Genomic DNA, 19722 nt, shown 5'->3' on the forward strand with positions numbered 1-19722 from the left:
CTGGTACTTAGGTCAAAAACATTAACCTTAGCTTGTGCCTATCTCTTCCTCCATATCTTATCTCCCATCCAAAATCTTTCTAGTTTTTCTTCAGTTTCCTGAACTCTCAGGTAGTTGTTTCTAGTATTTTGCCCAGGATCTATATTTATTATCTGAGGGAATGTTGGCCTTTAGATTACGCCACCATACTGGAAGAGAAAATTTCATGTCTTTGCTTTGCATTTGCCATGAGCTTACATGAAATGCCAAAACTGCCACCATCACAATGAATCTTCTCTTCACATGGTTGAGGTTCTTCTTTAAGATAACATTCACATTGTACATACTGCTCATACAGGTACTTTTCTTAAATTTATTCTGTACAATAAATACAAATGTTCAAGCTGTCAGTGACATAGTATATCTTAGGTTCTGGAGACTGACAAGATTTGTACATGGGCCCTGAAACTCCTAATTGTATTATCACCCTGAGCAAGTTTCCTAACTTTTCTGCTCAACTCAATTCCTCAGTTACACCATGCTGACAACAGTATTTACCTCACCAGGTTCCTTTGAGGATTAAATATGACAATATATACAGTGTGAAAAATGTAAAGAAAGAGCTTGGTAAATATCAGTTAACTCATATTACTGCAGATGTGTGAAACAAATGTCCCTAATCCCCTTAATGACTTCCCTCTAATGAAAAAAAATTACAAAAATTTAATACATGTTTGAGGATTGTCAAAGATCAAGATTATACAAGACAAAAATCAAGAAAGCATACAAGCAGAAAATTTTTAGCAGAGAAAAGGAAATGAGTACATAAGCCAAGATAGTCAACCTCCCAAATTATTTTTTAAACACTGGCTAAAACAGCAATGAAGTTCAACCTCCCAAATTATTTTTTAAACACTGGCTAAAACAGCAATGAAGTACCACTTAATAACTATTAAATCAGAAATATTAACAGCAAGTACTGACTAATTTATATACTATGGTATACTTTAATGTTGACTGTGTGAATTGGTAACTGTTTTGGCACAGTTTGTGATACATCTGAAAGGAAAACAAAAAAACTATTTGACATTAGACTTTTTGTAACTCAACATTTACAGCATTATTTCCTCTCCCCTCCACAGTGGACAGAACTAATTCCAGATTCAATCCTTTCCAATGTGTCCCATAATATCAATTACTGCATGTTTTCCGACATCTCATATGTATGTAGAATGAAGGGTGAGAAATGTCAAGCCCAGGGCCAGGAAGTTCAGCCATATATCAGGGAAAATATGATAATAATACTAAGGAAATAAGACTAAAAAAATCAAGAAGAGATGTGGGGCCAAAATAACACATGGAAGATCAGATTACATCACGTCAGAGCTTTTATGATTCAGTTTGGAGTCACTGTTCTACTGACGATGTACCTAAAGATACTAAAAACTGTAGATAGTATTCTCATGGTGTTTGCTAGTGTCATCTTTCAAGTTCTAAAGGAATTTCATCCCTTTGAACTGGAAAGCAGAAGACACAAATAATTATCCAACTTTTGAGTTATTTTGGTGGAACAGATGGATCGATTTATATTTATATATATATCAGATATAAATATATTTTATATATCAGATATATATATCAGATGTAAATATATTTTATATATATCTCAAATAGATATATCAAATATATGTATCAGACTCAGGGAAAAATAAATTTGGTTTAGTCTACAGGCTCCTACATTCTTGTTTACCAATAGGCTGTTGATGACTGGATTATGAAAAGGCTGACAAAAATCTTGGAAAATATTAACAGACTTCAGATAAACTTGCAGCAGATAGTACCACGCAACACACCTCCTCCTAAACTTTTATTTAAAAATACTTATAAAGCTTAAAAAAACAAAAACATTAAAGTCATAGAGACCAATTATTAAGCATATAGGAACATGATATTCATGTATCATTAAAATAAGAAATCTTTCAAGATCTGTTTTCTATCTCAGTCTAAATCAGGGGTGTGGAGTTGTGTCGTTAAAAAACTAGCCTCAAACGGCTCTGTGCATGCATAATAGCTTTATATGTGTTCCCATTGTTGGTCCAGTTACCTGACTGATAATTCTTCCTTACCTGAATGACTTTATTAGAATAGAAAACACATTAATATTGCCTTAGGAATTAAATCAATTAAACACTGATGATCAGCTACATTTATCATGTAATTTAATCTGCTTTTTTGTATATTAGCTTTTACATATGGAATTGGGTATCTCAGGATTCCTAATATATAAAAGACCTGCATAAGAAAAAAACATTTGATGATATGCATAAAATCACAATCACAATAATTGGACCATAATTAGACTGGTTAAGAGATGAGGAATATATGCTCATTTGTAAGTGATAAGTGATTATATAAAGAGAAAACATGGGTTAAGTAACATAGTAACATTAATTTTTTATATCAACAAATTACTTATCCCAAGTCCTTAAAAGTTTATATTTAAAAAAACAGGTCAAGATGAAGAAATAAACTTGTAGTTTAAACTTCCACATGTGCTCCTTTGGGTGGTTTTGCCTTGGATTTTGCTTCCTTTGAAATCTTTCCATTTTGACATTGAGTAAATCTGGCTACTGTAGAAACACCATCCACAAACTTGGTTTTGAAAAGAACGTTTGCATTGTTGAACATACCTTCTTTTAGTGACACCACGATGAACTTAAGGAAAAAAGAAAAAAGTATAAAAAAACTTTTTGTGATACACTTGAAGTTTACTCCTTTATACTGGGGATAAGAATTGTTTGTAGATAATTTTGATTTTATATCTTTAGTTATATGAGGCACCTAAGTAAATACTAGCTGTCCAAATTGTTTTAGAAGTCGCTTAACTATGAGTGGAGTCCCCAGAGTTGTACAATGCATAATTTATGCAAGCATATTTGGCAGCCCCAGGTCCTACAGCAACACTGTAATAAAAACAAACTGTTCTTAGCTTCAGGGGCTTTGTTCAACTTTTTAGCCATGAGAAATTAAATTCCCCCATCAAGTGTCACATGATTTTCTGATACCTGAGTAATATCCCTGAGACAGTTTTGATTGTACATCTTGTACATCTTTATGGCAGCTAACTAGAGAAAACAACTGTATTAACCCTAAGTTAATTCTGTATTATGACTACATTGGAATCTCCCTCATGCTACAACCAACATTTTTAATGCCTAGGTCTTTCTTTAAAAGGAGAGTGAACCTTTTTTCCTTCTATACCTATTTAAACATAAGTTTATTTAAATAAATATACAATACTTTAGTATTTATCAACCCTAAATATCTTACTAACATTGGCTACTACTAAAGAATGGTTTTGGAAAAATAGTCTAATTAAACTATTACTGAGACTTTTTTTTCTGGTTCTTACCTGAGAATGTGTGAAATGAGTACGTAGCATCTGTCCAATGTTTTGGGTATGAGAAAGATCCAAAGCTGCATCTACCTCATCAAGGATATAAATTGGAGCAGGTTTGAAGAGGAGCATCGACAGTATTAATGACAAGGCCACTAAAGACCTAAGAAAAGGTCAGTAGAAGAAAAACCATAACAATTTGATTTTACCACTTATCAAAACACTGAAGCAAATATGTGATCCTATTATTGTGAATAGAGCAGATTTATCTGAAAGGCAGTCATATAAAAAAAGAATCTTGAGTTTCAAACTTTAACACTTTTGTTGTATTAAAATATTTCTTTTTATTTTAGCTTTCCATTTTTCCTCTTTTCAGAAGCATGCTATTTTCAGACAATTTTAATATTGCCATATTACGTTTGGCACCTACTCTTAAGATCATGTTAGTTTTAAAAGTTTTTTTTTTTCCTTCCCCAGTTGGCTCGTAAGAGTAAGGGCTATGGTCATTATTTAAGACAATAGCTATTGTCTTGGTAACAGTAACTGGGTGAGATGTCATTTTTCAAACTTTCATAATGTACACACTTACATAAGTATGCATATACACACACAAACAGACACACAATCTCTATATATTTTTGGTACCATTTGTGAATAAGTTGTATGGATGATGGCCCATTACTCTAAGTACATCACTGTCAAAAGTTCAAACAATTTTATGTAAAATTCATAGTTACACCTAATTTCAGGTTCCACAGCACTATTTTCAGTTCTCTTCTCGCTTACTGCAGCTCATTCTAATCCAGTATGAAGAATCATATAATTATTATATTTTTTCCTTAAAAATAATTCATAAAAAGTCTTATTTTAATATAAAATATTTATAATTTCTTAACATTAGACTAAACATTAGAGTAGCATTTGTAATATACTTATTCTGTAACTTCAAGTACATGTTGGCATACAGTACTAGGATAGCCAACTTAATGCTTGCTGCATTCTTTTTTGAGAGTCTTGCTCTGTTATCCAGGATGAAGTGCAGTGGCACGATCTCGGTTCACTGCAAACTCTGCCTCCCAGGTTCAAGCAATTCTACTAGTGTCCCTAGTAGCTGAGATTACAGGTGCATGCCACCACACCCAGATAATTTTTGTAGTTTTAGTAGAGACAGGATTTCACCATGCTGGCCAGGCTGGTCTCGAACTCCTGACCTCAAGTGATCCACCCGCCTTGGCCTCCCAAAGTGCTGGGATTATAGGCATGAGCCACCGTGCCCGGCCCAAGGCCTGCTGCATTCTAATAAGGCTATTTATTAGGAAATACATAAGTAAGTAGGGAAAAATGTGTGCACAAGTGGAGAAAAATTGCTAGCAAAAAAAAAAAAAAAAGAATAAAACAGTATCATCAAAATGAAATCACAGTGAGACTGTTAATCACCTCTATAAAAGGGAGCTAAAGTCATTCAGCCAACCTAAAATTATGTTTGTCTTTCTCTGTGATGAGTGCCTCAAGTATTGAGTTTTAAACTTAATCTTTAACCCTTCAGCATAGCAGAATTTTTTTTTTAACTGCCACGCTGGATAGTGGTATATCTAAAAATAACTTTATAGCATTTTAATTACAGAAATAATTTATAGGTCCCAGTAAGAAGAGAAGCACACATTTTCTATTTTCCTCAAAACATTTTCTAGGGCTTTGGCAAATATAGCTAAAGATACTGGGAACTAAACTGTGGAATTCAATTTTTATGAACAGGCAGAGCAGGTGCTGTATTTTTGATTCTTATTTACAAATTTTATAAAAAATATAAATAAAATATATTTCTACTCATAAAAATGATACAAGGGGTCATAAGGAACATTAACAGGTGTCTATATTTTCTATGTACATAAAAAAAGGGTTACATGATGGTATTACAGGACACAGAAGAACAATTCAAGGCCTATGGATTATATAACGTCGGAGAAAAAAAAATTACTAAATTAATCACTAATTTCAATTATGTGAATATTCATTCACAACCTTCTTTTAGGAGGTTTTAATTAATTGGCTATCTGCAGGTAAGACGTGAGGACATATGACCTTTTAGATTTCTATCACTATGCTGACTTTCTGAATCACTGTGTAAGGTTGGAAGAAACTTTCCTGAACTTCAAATCCATGTTATTTTCCAACACTCTTCCTTCCTTTATGTAGATCCAAGGTTCCATCTGGTATCATTTTCCTTTTGCCTGAGAACTTCCTTTAACCTGTAGTATGGTTCAGATGTTTCTGTCTGAAAAGTATTCATATTGCCTTCAATTTGAAGAATATTTCTGTTAGATAAACAATTCTAGTTGACATGTTTTACTTTGAGCACTTTGTGGATGTTCCAGACTTCTGGCTTACATATGTAGCATTTAAAAAAAAATCTAAAGACACTTTTATTTTTGTTCACTAGCATATAATATGTCTCTTTTCCTCTAGCTGATTTTAGGATTTTTCTCCTAATCACTGGTTTTCAGCAGTTTTATATATCTCTTGCTTTGTTATTTTATATGTGTTTCTGTTTATCCTGCATGAGCTTGACAGAACTCAAATCTGTGGGTTTACAGAATTCATCAAATCTGGAAACTATAGGGCCATAATTTCTTCAGGTATTTTTCCATCCTCCCTATTCCCTCTCCTTTTGGATCTCCAATTACTTGCACATTAGACAGCTTCCCTTAGGACATTGAAGCCGGTTTTTTTCCCCCTCCAGTTTTTTCTTTCTCAGTGTAGCCTGAATAGATTCTGTTCTATTGCTATGTCTTCAAATTTACTCATCTTTCTTTTACAGTATCTTATCTGCTGTTAACCTCATGCAGAAAACTTTTTTTAATCTCTTGAAGATCCACTTAATTCTTTTTAGTAGCTATTTCTCTCATTATGTTCATAAAATGATTAATGTAACTCTAACTTGTTTCCTACTTTCATCAACTGTCATTTCAGAGTCTGTGGTTATGTTGTTTAGTATCTCAATTTTTTTTAACCTTCTTTAAAGAACACTGGCCTTTGTTCTGATAAACAAGTAACAGTTTGATCCCTTCAAGAAATCTGTTCAGTTTCTTAGGATATGTCTCCATTAGGCTTCACTTCAGGGACAGTAGAGACCTAATACCAAGGTGTAGCACTCTAGGGCTTTACAAAATTCTGTGTTTTTTAACTTAGTGAGACTACTGACCTCTGTTTGGGCACCTGAAGTCCAAAAACTGCCACTAGAGAGAAAGCCAGGGTGAACACAGGGCTCAGCATTTCTGTTTCATCTTGTCCTGGACTATTCATTTTTTAATATTTGAAAATACATTTTTTAAAAATATATTTTGTCAACTTTGCTGCCTATTTTAATCAAATGTTTTAACCAAAATGTTTAGTCTTATATATTAGGCTCCTTAAACTCTACATGCAAAGGTAGTTAAGCAAATTAAAACACAAATACAATTGTTAAGGTAATGAGATGATGAATTAAAGTAAGAGGAATGAAAATTAAAATACAGCAAAGTGATTCCTCACCTCTGACCACCACTGAGTTCAGTTAGGTTTTCTTTCCAAGTATTTCCTAAGGCAACCTTGAACTCCAGACCATCCAAAACAGTTTGACCCTCTGGTGGTGCAAGCATAGCATTAGCACCAGGCAAAAGAGTAGAAAAAATAGAGCCAAAGTCCGTGTTCACCTGGATTTAAAAAATAAAAGAGTTAAAACATCAGGATGCTTTCCGAGAAGAATCAATTGTTGATATATGTATATGCAACACAGCAGGTCTACTTTGTCTATTACTGTAACTCGGAGACTGACAAACTATGGTCCATGTGAAAAATCTGGAGATGCTCATTCATTTACAAAGTGTCTATCAATCATTGCTAGTGATACAACAAAATCAGGTAGTTGCAACAGAGACTGGATGGGCTCCCAAGCAAAAAATATTTATTATCTGGCCTTTTACAAAAATGAATTACTGAATCCTGCTCTAATTTCCAGGGGAACTAGAAGGCACACCTCTAACTCTACTCTCCAAAGTTTTGACACTTTTGTAGAACACATTGCAGGAATCCTCAGGATACACACATTTGTATCACATGAGGAAAAAAAAAACACAAAATAGAAGCAAACACAAAAACAAAACTCTTTTTGGAATAAAATGTTCTCTTATAAAACTTTTCTTTTTCCTGTTGACTGATACAATAAGATGGGTCTAAAGCCCTAAGCAGATCAGTGTGAGGCCCAGGAGAAAAAGGGGCATGAAATCAAAGGACCAGATCTGTTAAAGGGTTCTTTTCTATATGCCTCATCTCCTAGCCGAAGAGGATAAGCTGTTGAGAGCCAGAAAATAGGATTAGATCCCAAGAAAAAAGAAGGCTGTTTGGTCTGCTCCTGTCTTGCCACAGAAGGAGACAGAGATTTAGGGCCAAAATCCTAGTTTGTAATAGGGTAATTTTTGTTCATACGCACTTGATTGATGATTTGGGAATCTGGCCATCTGTCTTAAAAGACATGACTAATATTCTTAGTTCAGGAGTCAAACTTGAAAGTCTAACACACACACACATACACAAGGACTTGACAGCCAAGTTCTCTAGAGAAATCTCCAAATTCAAATGCAGATATACAATATTAAAATGTAAATATACTTTTTAATGAACATAGTAACAAGAAAATCTCATAGACACAAGCAGTGCTCCTAAATATAGATTTACTAAGTAACACACATTTTAAGAACAAGTACACAGCTGCTGAATAATAGTCTACAGAATGGAAGCAGGTTCTAAACCAAGTGGGGGAGAGGCAGCTCAGGACCAAGAGAGAGGAATGCTACTACACCTGAACATAACCAGGGCTGAAGCCAGAAGGAAGAATATAATGCTGATAACAGTACCTATTTCATTAGGTTATTGTGAAGATTAGATAAGAAAATTAATTTGAGAATAGTGACTGGCATATAATAAGTGACTGAATAAATGCTACTGGCTTTGGAAGAACCTTGGAAATTAGGGAAGAGCAGGATATGTTTAGACAATAGATTCTGATTTGTACTAAGTCTAGGAACCCTGGTGGGAAAAAAGAAAACAAAAACTTCTCAGATCCAGTGTTAAGTCGACATGCTGTACAACAATAATAGGGTCAGTCTTTTGCTTCCCTTTTTAAGAGAAAAATTGTACAGGGAATAGAGCACTGAAAATAAGTCTTAGAAAAGAAAAAAACAAGGTGACTAAAAGGGATAACTGTGGTGCATTACTGAAGATAGAATTCCTACAGAATTACAAAGAGAAAATAGTGTCCCATTAAAACCCAGAAGGCACAGGTTTGCTAAACTACCAAACAGCACAGTAACTCTATGTTTGGAATCTTTGAAGTAAGAGTCTTCTGCGACAGTAAAAATGGAAAAACTTCCACATGAGAGGCTAAGGGATTATCCTACAGCAGACAGATACATGAAGTCAGGGAAGTAGAAGTAACAGTAAAGAAGCCTGACATCTGCCAAAGCTGTCATAAAACAAAATGGAATTGGGATTTTGTTGAGTAAGCGTCCTATAAAAGAAGCTTGTTTACTGTCCAATTCTTAAGGAGGACAAGAATGCCAGGATCTGGTAATAGTCAAGTCTGAAAAGAAAAAATGCATTTAAAAGTCTGAGGTTTTAATTGAAGTGTGAATATGTGCCCCAATCAAACACAGATCAGCCATTTCAAATTTCTCAGAGTATAAATCCACTGATAATATTTTTTTCATCCTCGCCACCTCATATAAAACAAAACATAATATTCTGGGGTTAAAATACCTTTTGCCATGCAATATTTAGGGCTTGGTTTTTCTTCTGGTCTAGGTCTTCTATAGTTGTAAGAATTTTGGATTTGTCATTTTCTACAATTCTCTTCTTCTTCATCAAGTCATTATACTGTGAGATAAAAAACATGGTTAACTGGGAAAATATAAAATCTCTTCTATATTCCGGAATTCAGTCAGAAATAAACAGGTTTCATTATTTTGATATATAACGCATACATTCCTATTTACCAAAAAGATACAATGCACTAAGAATTATATATACTCTTATAAGTATATACTATACTATACATATACTATATGATGTGTGTGTGTATATATACTCTTAACAAAACTAGGAATAAAATCATCCATATGTATATAACAAAATTAAATTGCTAGAAGAATTTATAAGACAAGTCCTTAAAATATTTTGACTCCACTAATATTCCCTTATCTCCTTAGCAGCCAAGGCAAAAAAAAAAAAGTGTTATATATAAACTTAAATAAAAGTAGCCCTGAAAGCTCTCCTCCTAAGGTCAGCCTTAGCAGAGACATGAATAAAATTTTGATCCTTCACGATGATGTATAGGTCCCACATAAATTGGACCTTATTATTTAATTTTTTAAAATTTTACTTTAAGTTCTGGGATACATGTGCAGAATGTACAGTTTTGTTACATAGGTATACATGTGCCATGGTGGTTTGCTGCACCCATCAACCAGATTTTAAGCCTGTATGCATCAGGATAAAGGGAATTGGACCTTATTTATCCCTTGACTTTATGGCATTAAACTCCTCCCCAGGTTCTGGCCATATGGTCTTTTACAGCTCCTTTGAACATAATAAACTCACTATTGTCTTATGGCCCCTGCACTGTTCTCCCTTCCTGGAATATTCTTTTTTCTGACGTAACGGTTGCCTGAAATTTCAGCTTAAATATCATCACTTTAAGAGTAGCATTCCTTTGAGCAAGGCTGTAGAGGGATAATCATACCATCAACAGCAGTGGGACTTCCTAAAACTCTTCCTAACTCATTTCTCCTCAAAGCCCTGCATTTCACATTCACCTTTAACAACTCTAGCCAGTCCTTATGTCTTCCCAGCTGTCCCTCTTTACAGTCACGCTCCCCAAACCTCCTATGTTTTTATCTTATTTTTTCATGAAAATCCATATAATTGCTTATGTAGATGGATACAAAACACAAGGAGAAAAAAAAGGCCATCTGCTGATCAACAATACAGGCTTCTCCTCTGGTAACAGGATGGGAGTTGATAAATTCTTTTGAAAAAAATATTAGACTCAGGTCTCCTCTAACAGAAGTAAACGAGTACAAGTGAACAAGTTTCATCATGTTATGCCGATCAAATTCAGACCAAAGTTTTCCTTCTATAAATATGCCACATATATGCAAAGCTTTAATGTAGAAATGAAAACCAGCAGGAGCATTTTGTAGAGAGATCACAACACCTGCATGATTCATCTGTTTGGTATCTAACATAATCTAGACTCTCGGTGCATATTCATGCCAATAACAGTTAAAAAAAAAGTTACGGTAAAATTTCTTAAGTAATTGTGCTATTATCAGTGTTGCAGATTTCTCATGAATTTTACTCTATGATTTGCAAATTCAAACAGAATTTTGCAGAATTAAGAAGGAAGGTATGGGGCATTAATATAAAATTTAAGATAGCCATTTCTTATGGCTATCTTAAGAGTAGGGAATGCTTCCCCCACTGGGTTTTTCTAGTGATAGGTCCTCCCAAGTTCATCACTAAATGACAGTAAACTCCCTTCCCAGACTCAAAGTTTTGTCAGGTTAGGGGAGATGGGTAACATTATTGAGTAATTAAGAGCATTAAAACTGAGAAGAGGTTGCAGGATTTACAGATTAGTGAAACAGTATTTATGTATGTAATGGCTTTAGTCATTACTTATATAATAGTTTCAGTATACAGTAGAGTCAAGAGAACGACAGCGCAGCATACCCTATTCAAGGCTTTTCAATGCAACTGAAAGAAATGACAGAAATGTGAGGAATTATGTTTGACAAAGAACAAAAGCCAGTGGAAAGTCATTCCAGGTGTAACAGAATGTAAAAACCACTAATGACGCACAAGAGTAATAAGAAAAAAACGACGAAAAGATAAAAAGGAAAGCAGAAAGAAAAGCATCAAAGACATCTGCAAAAGGTTAACTCTAATAACTCCATCAGGGGTCATATAGAGCTATCAATGCTGGTCATGTTCTAATGTGGCCAGATATTCATAGGAAATTGACTTACCCGCTCTTCAGCTTCTGTCAATACATTCATAGCTCTCATATTGACATTTCTTCCTAGTTTCTCCTTCATTTCTTGCAACTTCTGAAGTCTCTGACCAGCTTCTTTAGGGTTGTTAGTTTTGAAATCATAGGCACTATTGGGTTTGCCAAAGAGGTGTCTCTCTGCATTAATCCAGTCATAATCTTTCAACATTTTGGATACCTAGCCACATATAAAAATAGATGGAGATCTACAAATGTTTACAAACCAATATGTATAAGCCAGTTTCTTAAATATTTAATACTTTTTAATCAGATACTGAAGAAAAAACCTTCAATGACTGATTTTTTTGTTTGTTTGTTTGAGATGGAGTTTCGCTCTTGTTGCCCAGACTGGAATGCAATGGGCAATCTCAGCTCACCACAACTTCGCAACCTCTGCCTCCCAAGTTCAAGTGATTCTCCTGCCTCAGCCTTCTGAGTGGCTGAGATTACAGGTATGCGCCACCATGCCCAGCTAATTTTGTATTTTTAGTAGAGATGGGGTTTCTCCATTTTGGTCAGGCTGGTCTTGAACTCCCGACCTCAGGTGATCCACCCACCTCGGCCTCCCAAAGTGCTGGGATTACAGGCATGAGCCACCATGTTTTTAAAATGAGTTTTTAAAAATGAGTTTCATTACTGACAAGAATAAAGATGAATATTGTTATGTGGAGTGCAGACTACAAAAACAAGACAGTGCATAGCAAAAGATCTTCCTATTACTTTGGCATTAGAAGAGCCAACTCAGAGAAATTTTTACAAAGTGTACGCAAAGCACCTCCATTAGAATGAAATGGAAGTCAGATAGAACTCCTTTAGAATTTACCAAATTCTATCTATTGCTTCAAAAAACAACTTGTAGTAAGTTAAAATTCCTTTAATACTTAAGTCATAGATTTGGTAAAATCATGGAAGCCTAATGCTGACTGAGACCTAATGATTTTTCTCTCAGAACTATATTCTAAGAAACTGCCCTAAACATTGACTCTATCCCTGCTCCCACCCCTCTGAAAAAGGCACAATATAATACTTCATGTAATACAACTGATTATACAGTTCAAATTACAGTGCTTAAAGAAGATTTTCTTCTACTAGAATTGATTCATTCTCACTGGCAGAATCCAATCCTTGTTAATTTGTTGACTTGTATTAATTCCATGGATATGGTCTCAAATGTAGGCCCCGTAGTAGAATTATCATTTCAAGTCTATCTTCCTCTTGACCTGTAAACTCTTTGAAAGCATTCTATATCATTCATTCTGTATATGTGTTGCTCATCCTTATATTGTCAGTGCCTGGCACAGGATCTGATACTAGTAGGTATGTATAAATCTTTGATAAACTATGTTTTTCAAAGAAGCATTGACTTCTTAGCAGACCCACTTGCAAGTCCCTCCTTTTACTCTTTCAATTGTAAATAAAATCTCCTAGCAATCACCAGTACTAGCATTTTCAGTTACCAAAATACTATTAGCAGTAACATTGCCATTGGTAATATTTCAGTCAGTTCACTATCACTAAGCTAATGGGAAATCAATAGTAATAAAGTGGGAGATTATAATGTAGCCATAAAAAATGTTTTTTAAATCAAGTTCCACAGTTCTTTCAGAAGAGGGGAAGATTGTTTTGTATGTTCTTGATCTTTCTGAAGTTAAAGTTCATGTATTTTTAGGATGCTTAAAAAAAAATATCCTGGACATTAAAAAGGTGCCAAATTGTTACACACTCATAAGAAAACATGCTGGATGAATTATTAACACCATGTGAATGCAGCTTCTCAACCAAGCAATGAATTTCTGCAAAAGCATGTGTTCTCTTTAAACCACTGAAGTTAAAGGCGCTGTGACACATGAAAGAAGGAAACTGTGGGGTAACCTCAAAAACATAGCTGCTTGGCAAAACATCAGATTTTTATAAAGTGGCAAATACAGCAGTGACACTCATAAAGACATGTGGAAGCCAATTCAGTCCTTTTTTTAGGTTAGCTCTATATATAGTTCTGTGAGTTCTTTAAATTCAATTTGAAATAAGGTACAGAATACACATCATTATTACTAGCACAGCAGTAATTAGTTCTATCAACATTTGGAGGTAAAAAGTTATTTCCATGGGAGACCACTAAACATTTGGTAACTACATCTTGTAGATGGGAACAAATATCTAAAATTAAATCTAAAAATAAAACATTTGTGCAATTTGTTGAAAATTAGCATTGTTGAAAAGCAGTTAATAGCTGCAAGCTCAAATTTATGTCAGGCTGTAATTTTGCCATTTATATTTACAGATTTCTCCATCAAGCAGTTTTCTAAAATTTTTCAAGAGCACAGTAATAAAAATTTGATTAAGTATAAAAAATGAACACAAACATACCTTTGCAGCACCATCTTCAGCCTCCCGTTTATGTTTGCTGATGTTGTGGTCTAATTCCTTAATTTTAAGCTGAGAATCATTGTTTTGCTCCTTGTGTTTTGCCACTTCTGCATATTTAGCTTTAATTACAGTGTCTTGGGCTGTTATTACCTCTTTTTGCTTGGTCACTTCTTCTTGAGCTTTATTTACTGACTCCTAAAACAAAAAATAAAAGAAAATATGTGGTGAGGTAACATGTAAATAATTTTAATTTACTAAACAATTATCTGACAGATCCCTGGGCAAGATGTCAGTGTGATTACAGGCAGAGAGAAGATCACCTAACCCTCTATTTTATATCACCATTAAAAGGACTAATGAATTTATACACAGAAGAAAACTTGGATTACCCCTGGAAAAAGGGTTGGGGTACAATGCTCATGCTGCAAATGAAAGCGTTTCTGCTGGATGTAATGTAGATGGAATCAACTGGGTGAGGAAGAAGAGAGACTGCTAGAAGCTGACTGAACTATGAGATCCCCAAACTGGCAATTCTGGATGAGTAAAAGCTATCTGTGCCTCATTCTGAGTGAAAAGACTGAGAACACCAAAGTCAAACATCTTAAGCTAATGTTTCATAAAAAGATTATCATTTTCAGCTTCTCCAATTTGATAAATAAATCCTACCTTATTTTTAGCCACCTCAGCTGCCATTACTTCAATCTGACTTTCATAGGATTTGATAGCTTCATTTACAGCTTCAAGCTGTTGTTTGTAAGATGTATGCTCTCTCTTGAGCTCTTCCAGTTCCAGAGTGATAGCTTCAACTTCCTGTAAAAAACACAGTATTCGGGTATTCACATAGGTGATTACTCAAAAACAAGTATGTACAGGAAAATTAAATAAACAATAATCTCATGCAAGTAAGACCCACAGCTACCAAAAGTACAGGTTAAGCTGCTTCCCCAGAAAAAGGAAGTTTATTTTCCCATATTAAAAAAAAAGTGTAATTTGTATAGGCTGAAAGAACTCTGCATAAATTATATCCTTTATCATTTATTCCTACAGGGAAAACAATATTCTACATAACAGATGAATTAGTGGAAGTAAAGTTTAAAAACAAAACTGTTCAATGTGTAAAAAGTTTCTCAATATTATTCTTTCCCACTGTAGCTACACTTCATTTCATTAGAAGAGCAGTCCTCAACCTTTTTGGCACCAAGGACCAGATTTGTGGAAGATGATTTTTCCATGTGGTAGGGGCAGGGAGAGAGCATGGTTTCGGGATAAAACCACCCCATCTCAGATCATCAGGCATTAGATTCTCATAAGGAATATGAAACCTAGATCCCTTGAATGCACAGTTCACAAACGGGTCTGCAATCCTATGAAAATGTAATACCACTGCTGATCTGACAGGAGGTGGAGCTCAGGCAGTAATCCTCATTTGCCTGCCATACACCTCCTGTGTTACTGGTCTGTGGTCTGGGGGTTGGGGACCCCTGCATTAGAAAATACTTTGCACAGCTATTTAATAAGAGTCTTAGAGTGGGCTAAAAAAAAATGTGAGGGAAATATATTTAGGTGCAATCACATAAAAGTGATTAAAAACCTAGGTTCAAATTCTAGCTTGATATTAGCTAAAAGATATAATAAACTATTATCAGTTTACAACTGAATGACACCTTGTAAATATAACATGCTTTGTCTTCCATCATGTTCTCACAGTGCACATTCATTTAGGTGCTTACCAAATAAAAATGTCAACTTGCTGAATCTCTGATAAGACATCCACAGTATCAAATAATCCACTCCTGAAGAAAGGCCATCCGCTCTTGAAGGAAGCATTTGCCAATGGTCAACTTCGGCCTTTCCTTAAAATTAGCATCCCCTACTCACAACTATGAAATACTAGACTGCACTGTTTTCAGAGAAAAATACAGATTAAATATCCCTTATCCAAAATGTGTAGGACCAGAAGTGTTTCAGACTTCAGATTTTTTTTTTTTTTAGATTTTGGAATATTTGCATTATACTGACTGAGTATCCCAAATCAAATCTGCTCCAATGAACATTTCCTTTGAGCCTCAGATCAACACTCAAAAAGTTTCTAACTCTGCTGTATTTCGGATTTGAGATGCTCATCCTGTATATTCCTTTGAGTTGTGAGAAGCATAATTTGCTTCCAAAGAACACTGCTCCCTTTTAGATTCTGAGATCAATTCTGATGACTAAGGTCAACCAATGATGCTCTACCACCTTCAGCTCTATGTTGACTTTAAAAGGTTGGTTCAGTTTCAAAAAGAAGTTATTACCTGTTGTTTTTCTTTCATCTTCTTGCTAGATGCATCTGACTTTGTTTTGGCACAATCCAGTTTTTTCTGAGCATCCTTCAGTTCTCGCTCTCTCTCAGCTTCTGCATTTTTCATTTTATTTTCCAATACTTCATATTTTTCTTCGGCTTTTCTTTGGATTTCTTCAGTGTTTTTCAAAATCTCCTCACTTTCCTCTGCATCACAAAGTAGGCAAATGTTGCTAAATTAACAGTTACAGGTAAAGGTTTACAAATTCAACTTTTAATGGAAGAAATGGTTTGGAAAATTACCGGCTAAAATTTAAGAAAATTAACTATCCCAATGATATTCTAGAAATGGTATAATGAAACACAGATCCTACCTAAAAGTCATATTTGAATTATCTAAAAATTTGTAATGAAATCATTTCTTCTGCTATGAAATTGAACTTCACCTACAACTATTCTTTTACAAAGGTATTGAAGCAATCTATTAAAAAAAAAAAAAACAAAACACAGATCATATTTTTTATGCAACTGTATGCTTCCTAAAACCAGAACACTGTAACTATGGTATTTTTCCTGTAGTTGCTAGAAAGCGTATAATTTCATAAACAAGCTTACTTTATGTTCTTTGCCTATTTTATACATATTCAGGGAACTTCTCATTAAAGTTGACAAACAAATTGACAGTAGGATACAGCAAAGGAAAAACATCCCCAAATTTGTGAAAGAAAAAAATAAGGCCAGGTGTGGTAGTTCAGGCCTGTGTAATCCCAGCACTTTGGGAGGCCAAGGAGGGCGGATCATGAGGTCAAGAGATCAAGACCATCCTGACCAACATGGTGAAACCTTCTCTCTACTAAAAATACAAAAATTAACTGGGTGTGGTGCTGCACGCCTGTAGTCCCTGCAACTCAGGAGGCTGAGGAAGGTGCTTGAACCCGGGAGGCGGAGGTTGCAGTGAGCTGAGATTGCGCCACTGCACTCCAGTCTGGGGACACAGAGAGACTCCATCTCAAAAAAAAAAAAAAAAAAAATAAATGAATAAATAAGAGAGCAATACTGAATGAACACGTGTTGCTGTAACAACCGAAGCATACTGTTAGTGTTGGGACCCAGGTGCAAATAACCTTGGAAGTCGTTACCGCACAATTTCTTATGCTACTTTTCATTGTGGAAAATACTATTAAAATATTAGTGGAGATAAAAACTTTTGTATAACAAAAATATTATGAACACAAAATTAAAAGACCAGTACATAGCCAAAAAAGACAGTAAAAGGATATTTGCAATGCACATAACCTATAAGAAATTAGGACTCTTAAGAATGAGAACAGTGGGGAAAAAACCATGAGCAACCCATGGGCAAAAGAAATAAATAGAAAATTTACAGAAGTATAAACCCAAAGGTACAATGAACATACAAAAAAGATCCCAAATTCCAACAGAAATTAGGGAAATGCAAAATAAATGCCAATGCATGCTATCTTTTCACAACCAACAGATTTGGAAAATTTTAAAAGTCTGGAGAAAAAAAAGAACTTGGAGAAATGAAAACTTTCATATGCCACTGGTGGAAATGAACATTGGTAGAAATGAACAGACCTTTGACAATATATAATAAAAATGAAAATAACCATACCCTAAGACCTAGAAATCCCATACTTGGATTTTCCCTAAATAAACTTTATCATATGTATCTTAAACATAGCACAGGTAGAGAAGATACCTAAGGTAAGGTAACAGATATGAATAAAACCAGAGATTAAGCATGGGCTGTTTTCATCTTACCAATGGTTTTTTTAAGGGCATCTAATTCTTCTTGTTGCTTGTGATATGAGCTTTGCTGGAGCTTGGTTTGTAATAAATCTGCCTCTTCAGTTTTCATCTCCCACTGCTGTTTTAGTTGGCGATACCTTACAAAAACAGAAACACGTAAGAAATGACTGTAATTTCTCTGGTATTTGAGAAATACATTCAAACTTCAGATTCTTACCTAAAATAAACTCATATACATTATAAACCATATAAGATGCTACTGGTTACAGGAATAATTTTGATGACTTTCAAGTTTCTGAGGTACCAATTAATTCAAATTTAGATATGGTCATTGAAGGTAAATAACTCTAAATGACTAAAATCCACAATAACTATTTACACTAGAAATATTTAACAGCTAGGTTTCCTTAAAAATAATCCCTCTTGCTAACTAAAAAGAAAAAAAAAAAAAAAACTACTCACCACAAAAAATGATTAATTATAACAATTACATAAAATTTCAAAAATTTAATTATTAACCTCATTTTCAAATGTTAATAATAATGTTCCCTACTTTTAGTGTAAGAAAAATAGTTTTGAACTTAGTTGTTTTAAAACGCACCTTCTTGAAAACTTTGTAATTCAATCCCAATTCTGGCTGCTTACTCATTTCTTTCAAAGGTATTTAGCTAATTCAGTTGCAGTGAAATTTCAAGTTAATATAAATTCACAAAGTACCTTGTCACTAGAAATTCATGAGGTTTGAGGAAAAAAAAAAAAAACTTATAAAATATAAATACTACCTTGAGTATTCCTGCCTGAAGCTATACTTGACAGTACTTAATAATTTTAACTTCAAGTTAATTTAAAAACGTGGAGTATAGAAATATTTGTTTAAAAGATGTTACTTTCCTGATATGGTGTGAAACAATGGCTTTAGCTGATCCTTCCACCATTCTCATTTTTTTCAAAATCTATTTTCCTTCCTTGACCTCAGTGACACAATTAGGAAAGAATTCAATTCTGCAGAACAAATGATCCAATACTACTGAACAAAATTAACAGTTCTAAGCCAAATGTAACTAACTACAAACTCATCACCTTGTTAGTGCTTCCACATATCACAGAAAAGTTTTGTTTTACTCTTCTCACAGAAAATAATTCATTTACTCTCTGGTTAATTTATATTCATGAAGGTAAAATGCAGGCCTTTACATGTATGTGATGTTTGAAAGTAAACAGGATAGAACACTTGAGGCCAGGAGTTCAAGACCAACCTGACCAACATGGTGAAACTCCGTCTCTACTAAAAATACAAAAATTAGCCGGTGTGGTGGCACGCGCCTGTAATCGCAGCTACTTGGGAGGCTGAGGCAGAGGTTGCAGTGAGTCGAGATCGGGCCATTGCACTCCAGCCTGGGTGACAGAGTGAGACTCCATCTCAAAAAAAAAAAGAAAAAGAAAACAGAAAAACTTTGATTCAATTTGTATCTCTGAATGGTCATCCTGACTATGAAAATCTTGTCCATATTTAGCATCCTCAAAAGTCTTGGTGCCATTCTAAGCTTTCATAACTACAGAATTTGAATGCTAAAAACGTACCCCAAAATAATCATTTCAACATTTATTTAGATTTTTTAAATTGTATTCATATTGCGAATTCTGAATAAAATCTTTTTAAATCAGTCCCTATTTGTCATCTTCAGAAATACTGGAAAAAATTACAATTAAACTTTAAAAAAAAATTTTTTTTTTGAGACAGGGTCTCACTCTGTCCCCAAGGATAGAGTGCAGTGGCACAATCTCAGCTCACAGCAACCTTGAACTGCAGGGCTCCAGCAATCCACCTACCTCAGCCTC

The 19722-nt window shown here is 34.4% G+C and overlaps 1 protein-coding gene across 3 annotated transcripts in view; it reads right to left on the bottom strand.

The window, feature by feature from the left end:
- Window positions 1–1833: 1833 nt before the first annotated feature.
- Window positions 1834–19722, bottom strand: part of SMC2 (structural maintenance of chromosomes 2) — a 46493-nt gene continuing 28604 nt past the window's right edge. For all 3 annotated transcript variants that reach the window (XM_001110295.5, XM_015117162.3, XM_015117161.3), the window contains exons 17-25: window positions 17896–18020; window positions 16124–16317; window positions 14496–14639; window positions 13830–14024; window positions 11440–11640; window positions 9170–9286; window positions 6908–7068; window positions 3392–3539; window positions 1834–2694 (exon numbers count right to left, since the gene is read on the bottom strand). In XM_001110295.5, coding sequence (XP_001110295.2) covers window positions 2518–2694; window positions 3392–3539; window positions 6908–7068; window positions 9170–9286; window positions 11440–11640; window positions 13830–14024; window positions 14496–14639; window positions 16124–16317; window positions 17896–18020 — 1462 coding nt within the window. In that variant the 3' untranslated portion in view covers window positions 1834–2517. The remainder of the gene's footprint in view (window positions 2695–3391; window positions 3540–6907; window positions 7069–9169; window positions 9287–11439; window positions 11641–13829; window positions 14025–14495; window positions 14640–16123; window positions 16318–17895; window positions 18021–19722) is intronic.

Source organism: Macaca mulatta, chromosome 15 (assembly GCF_049350105.2).
Source record: "Macaca mulatta isolate MMU2019108-1 chromosome 15, T2T-MMU8v2.0, whole genome shotgun sequence".
NCBI lineage: Eukaryota > Metazoa > Chordata > Mammalia > Primates > Cercopithecidae > Macaca > Macaca mulatta.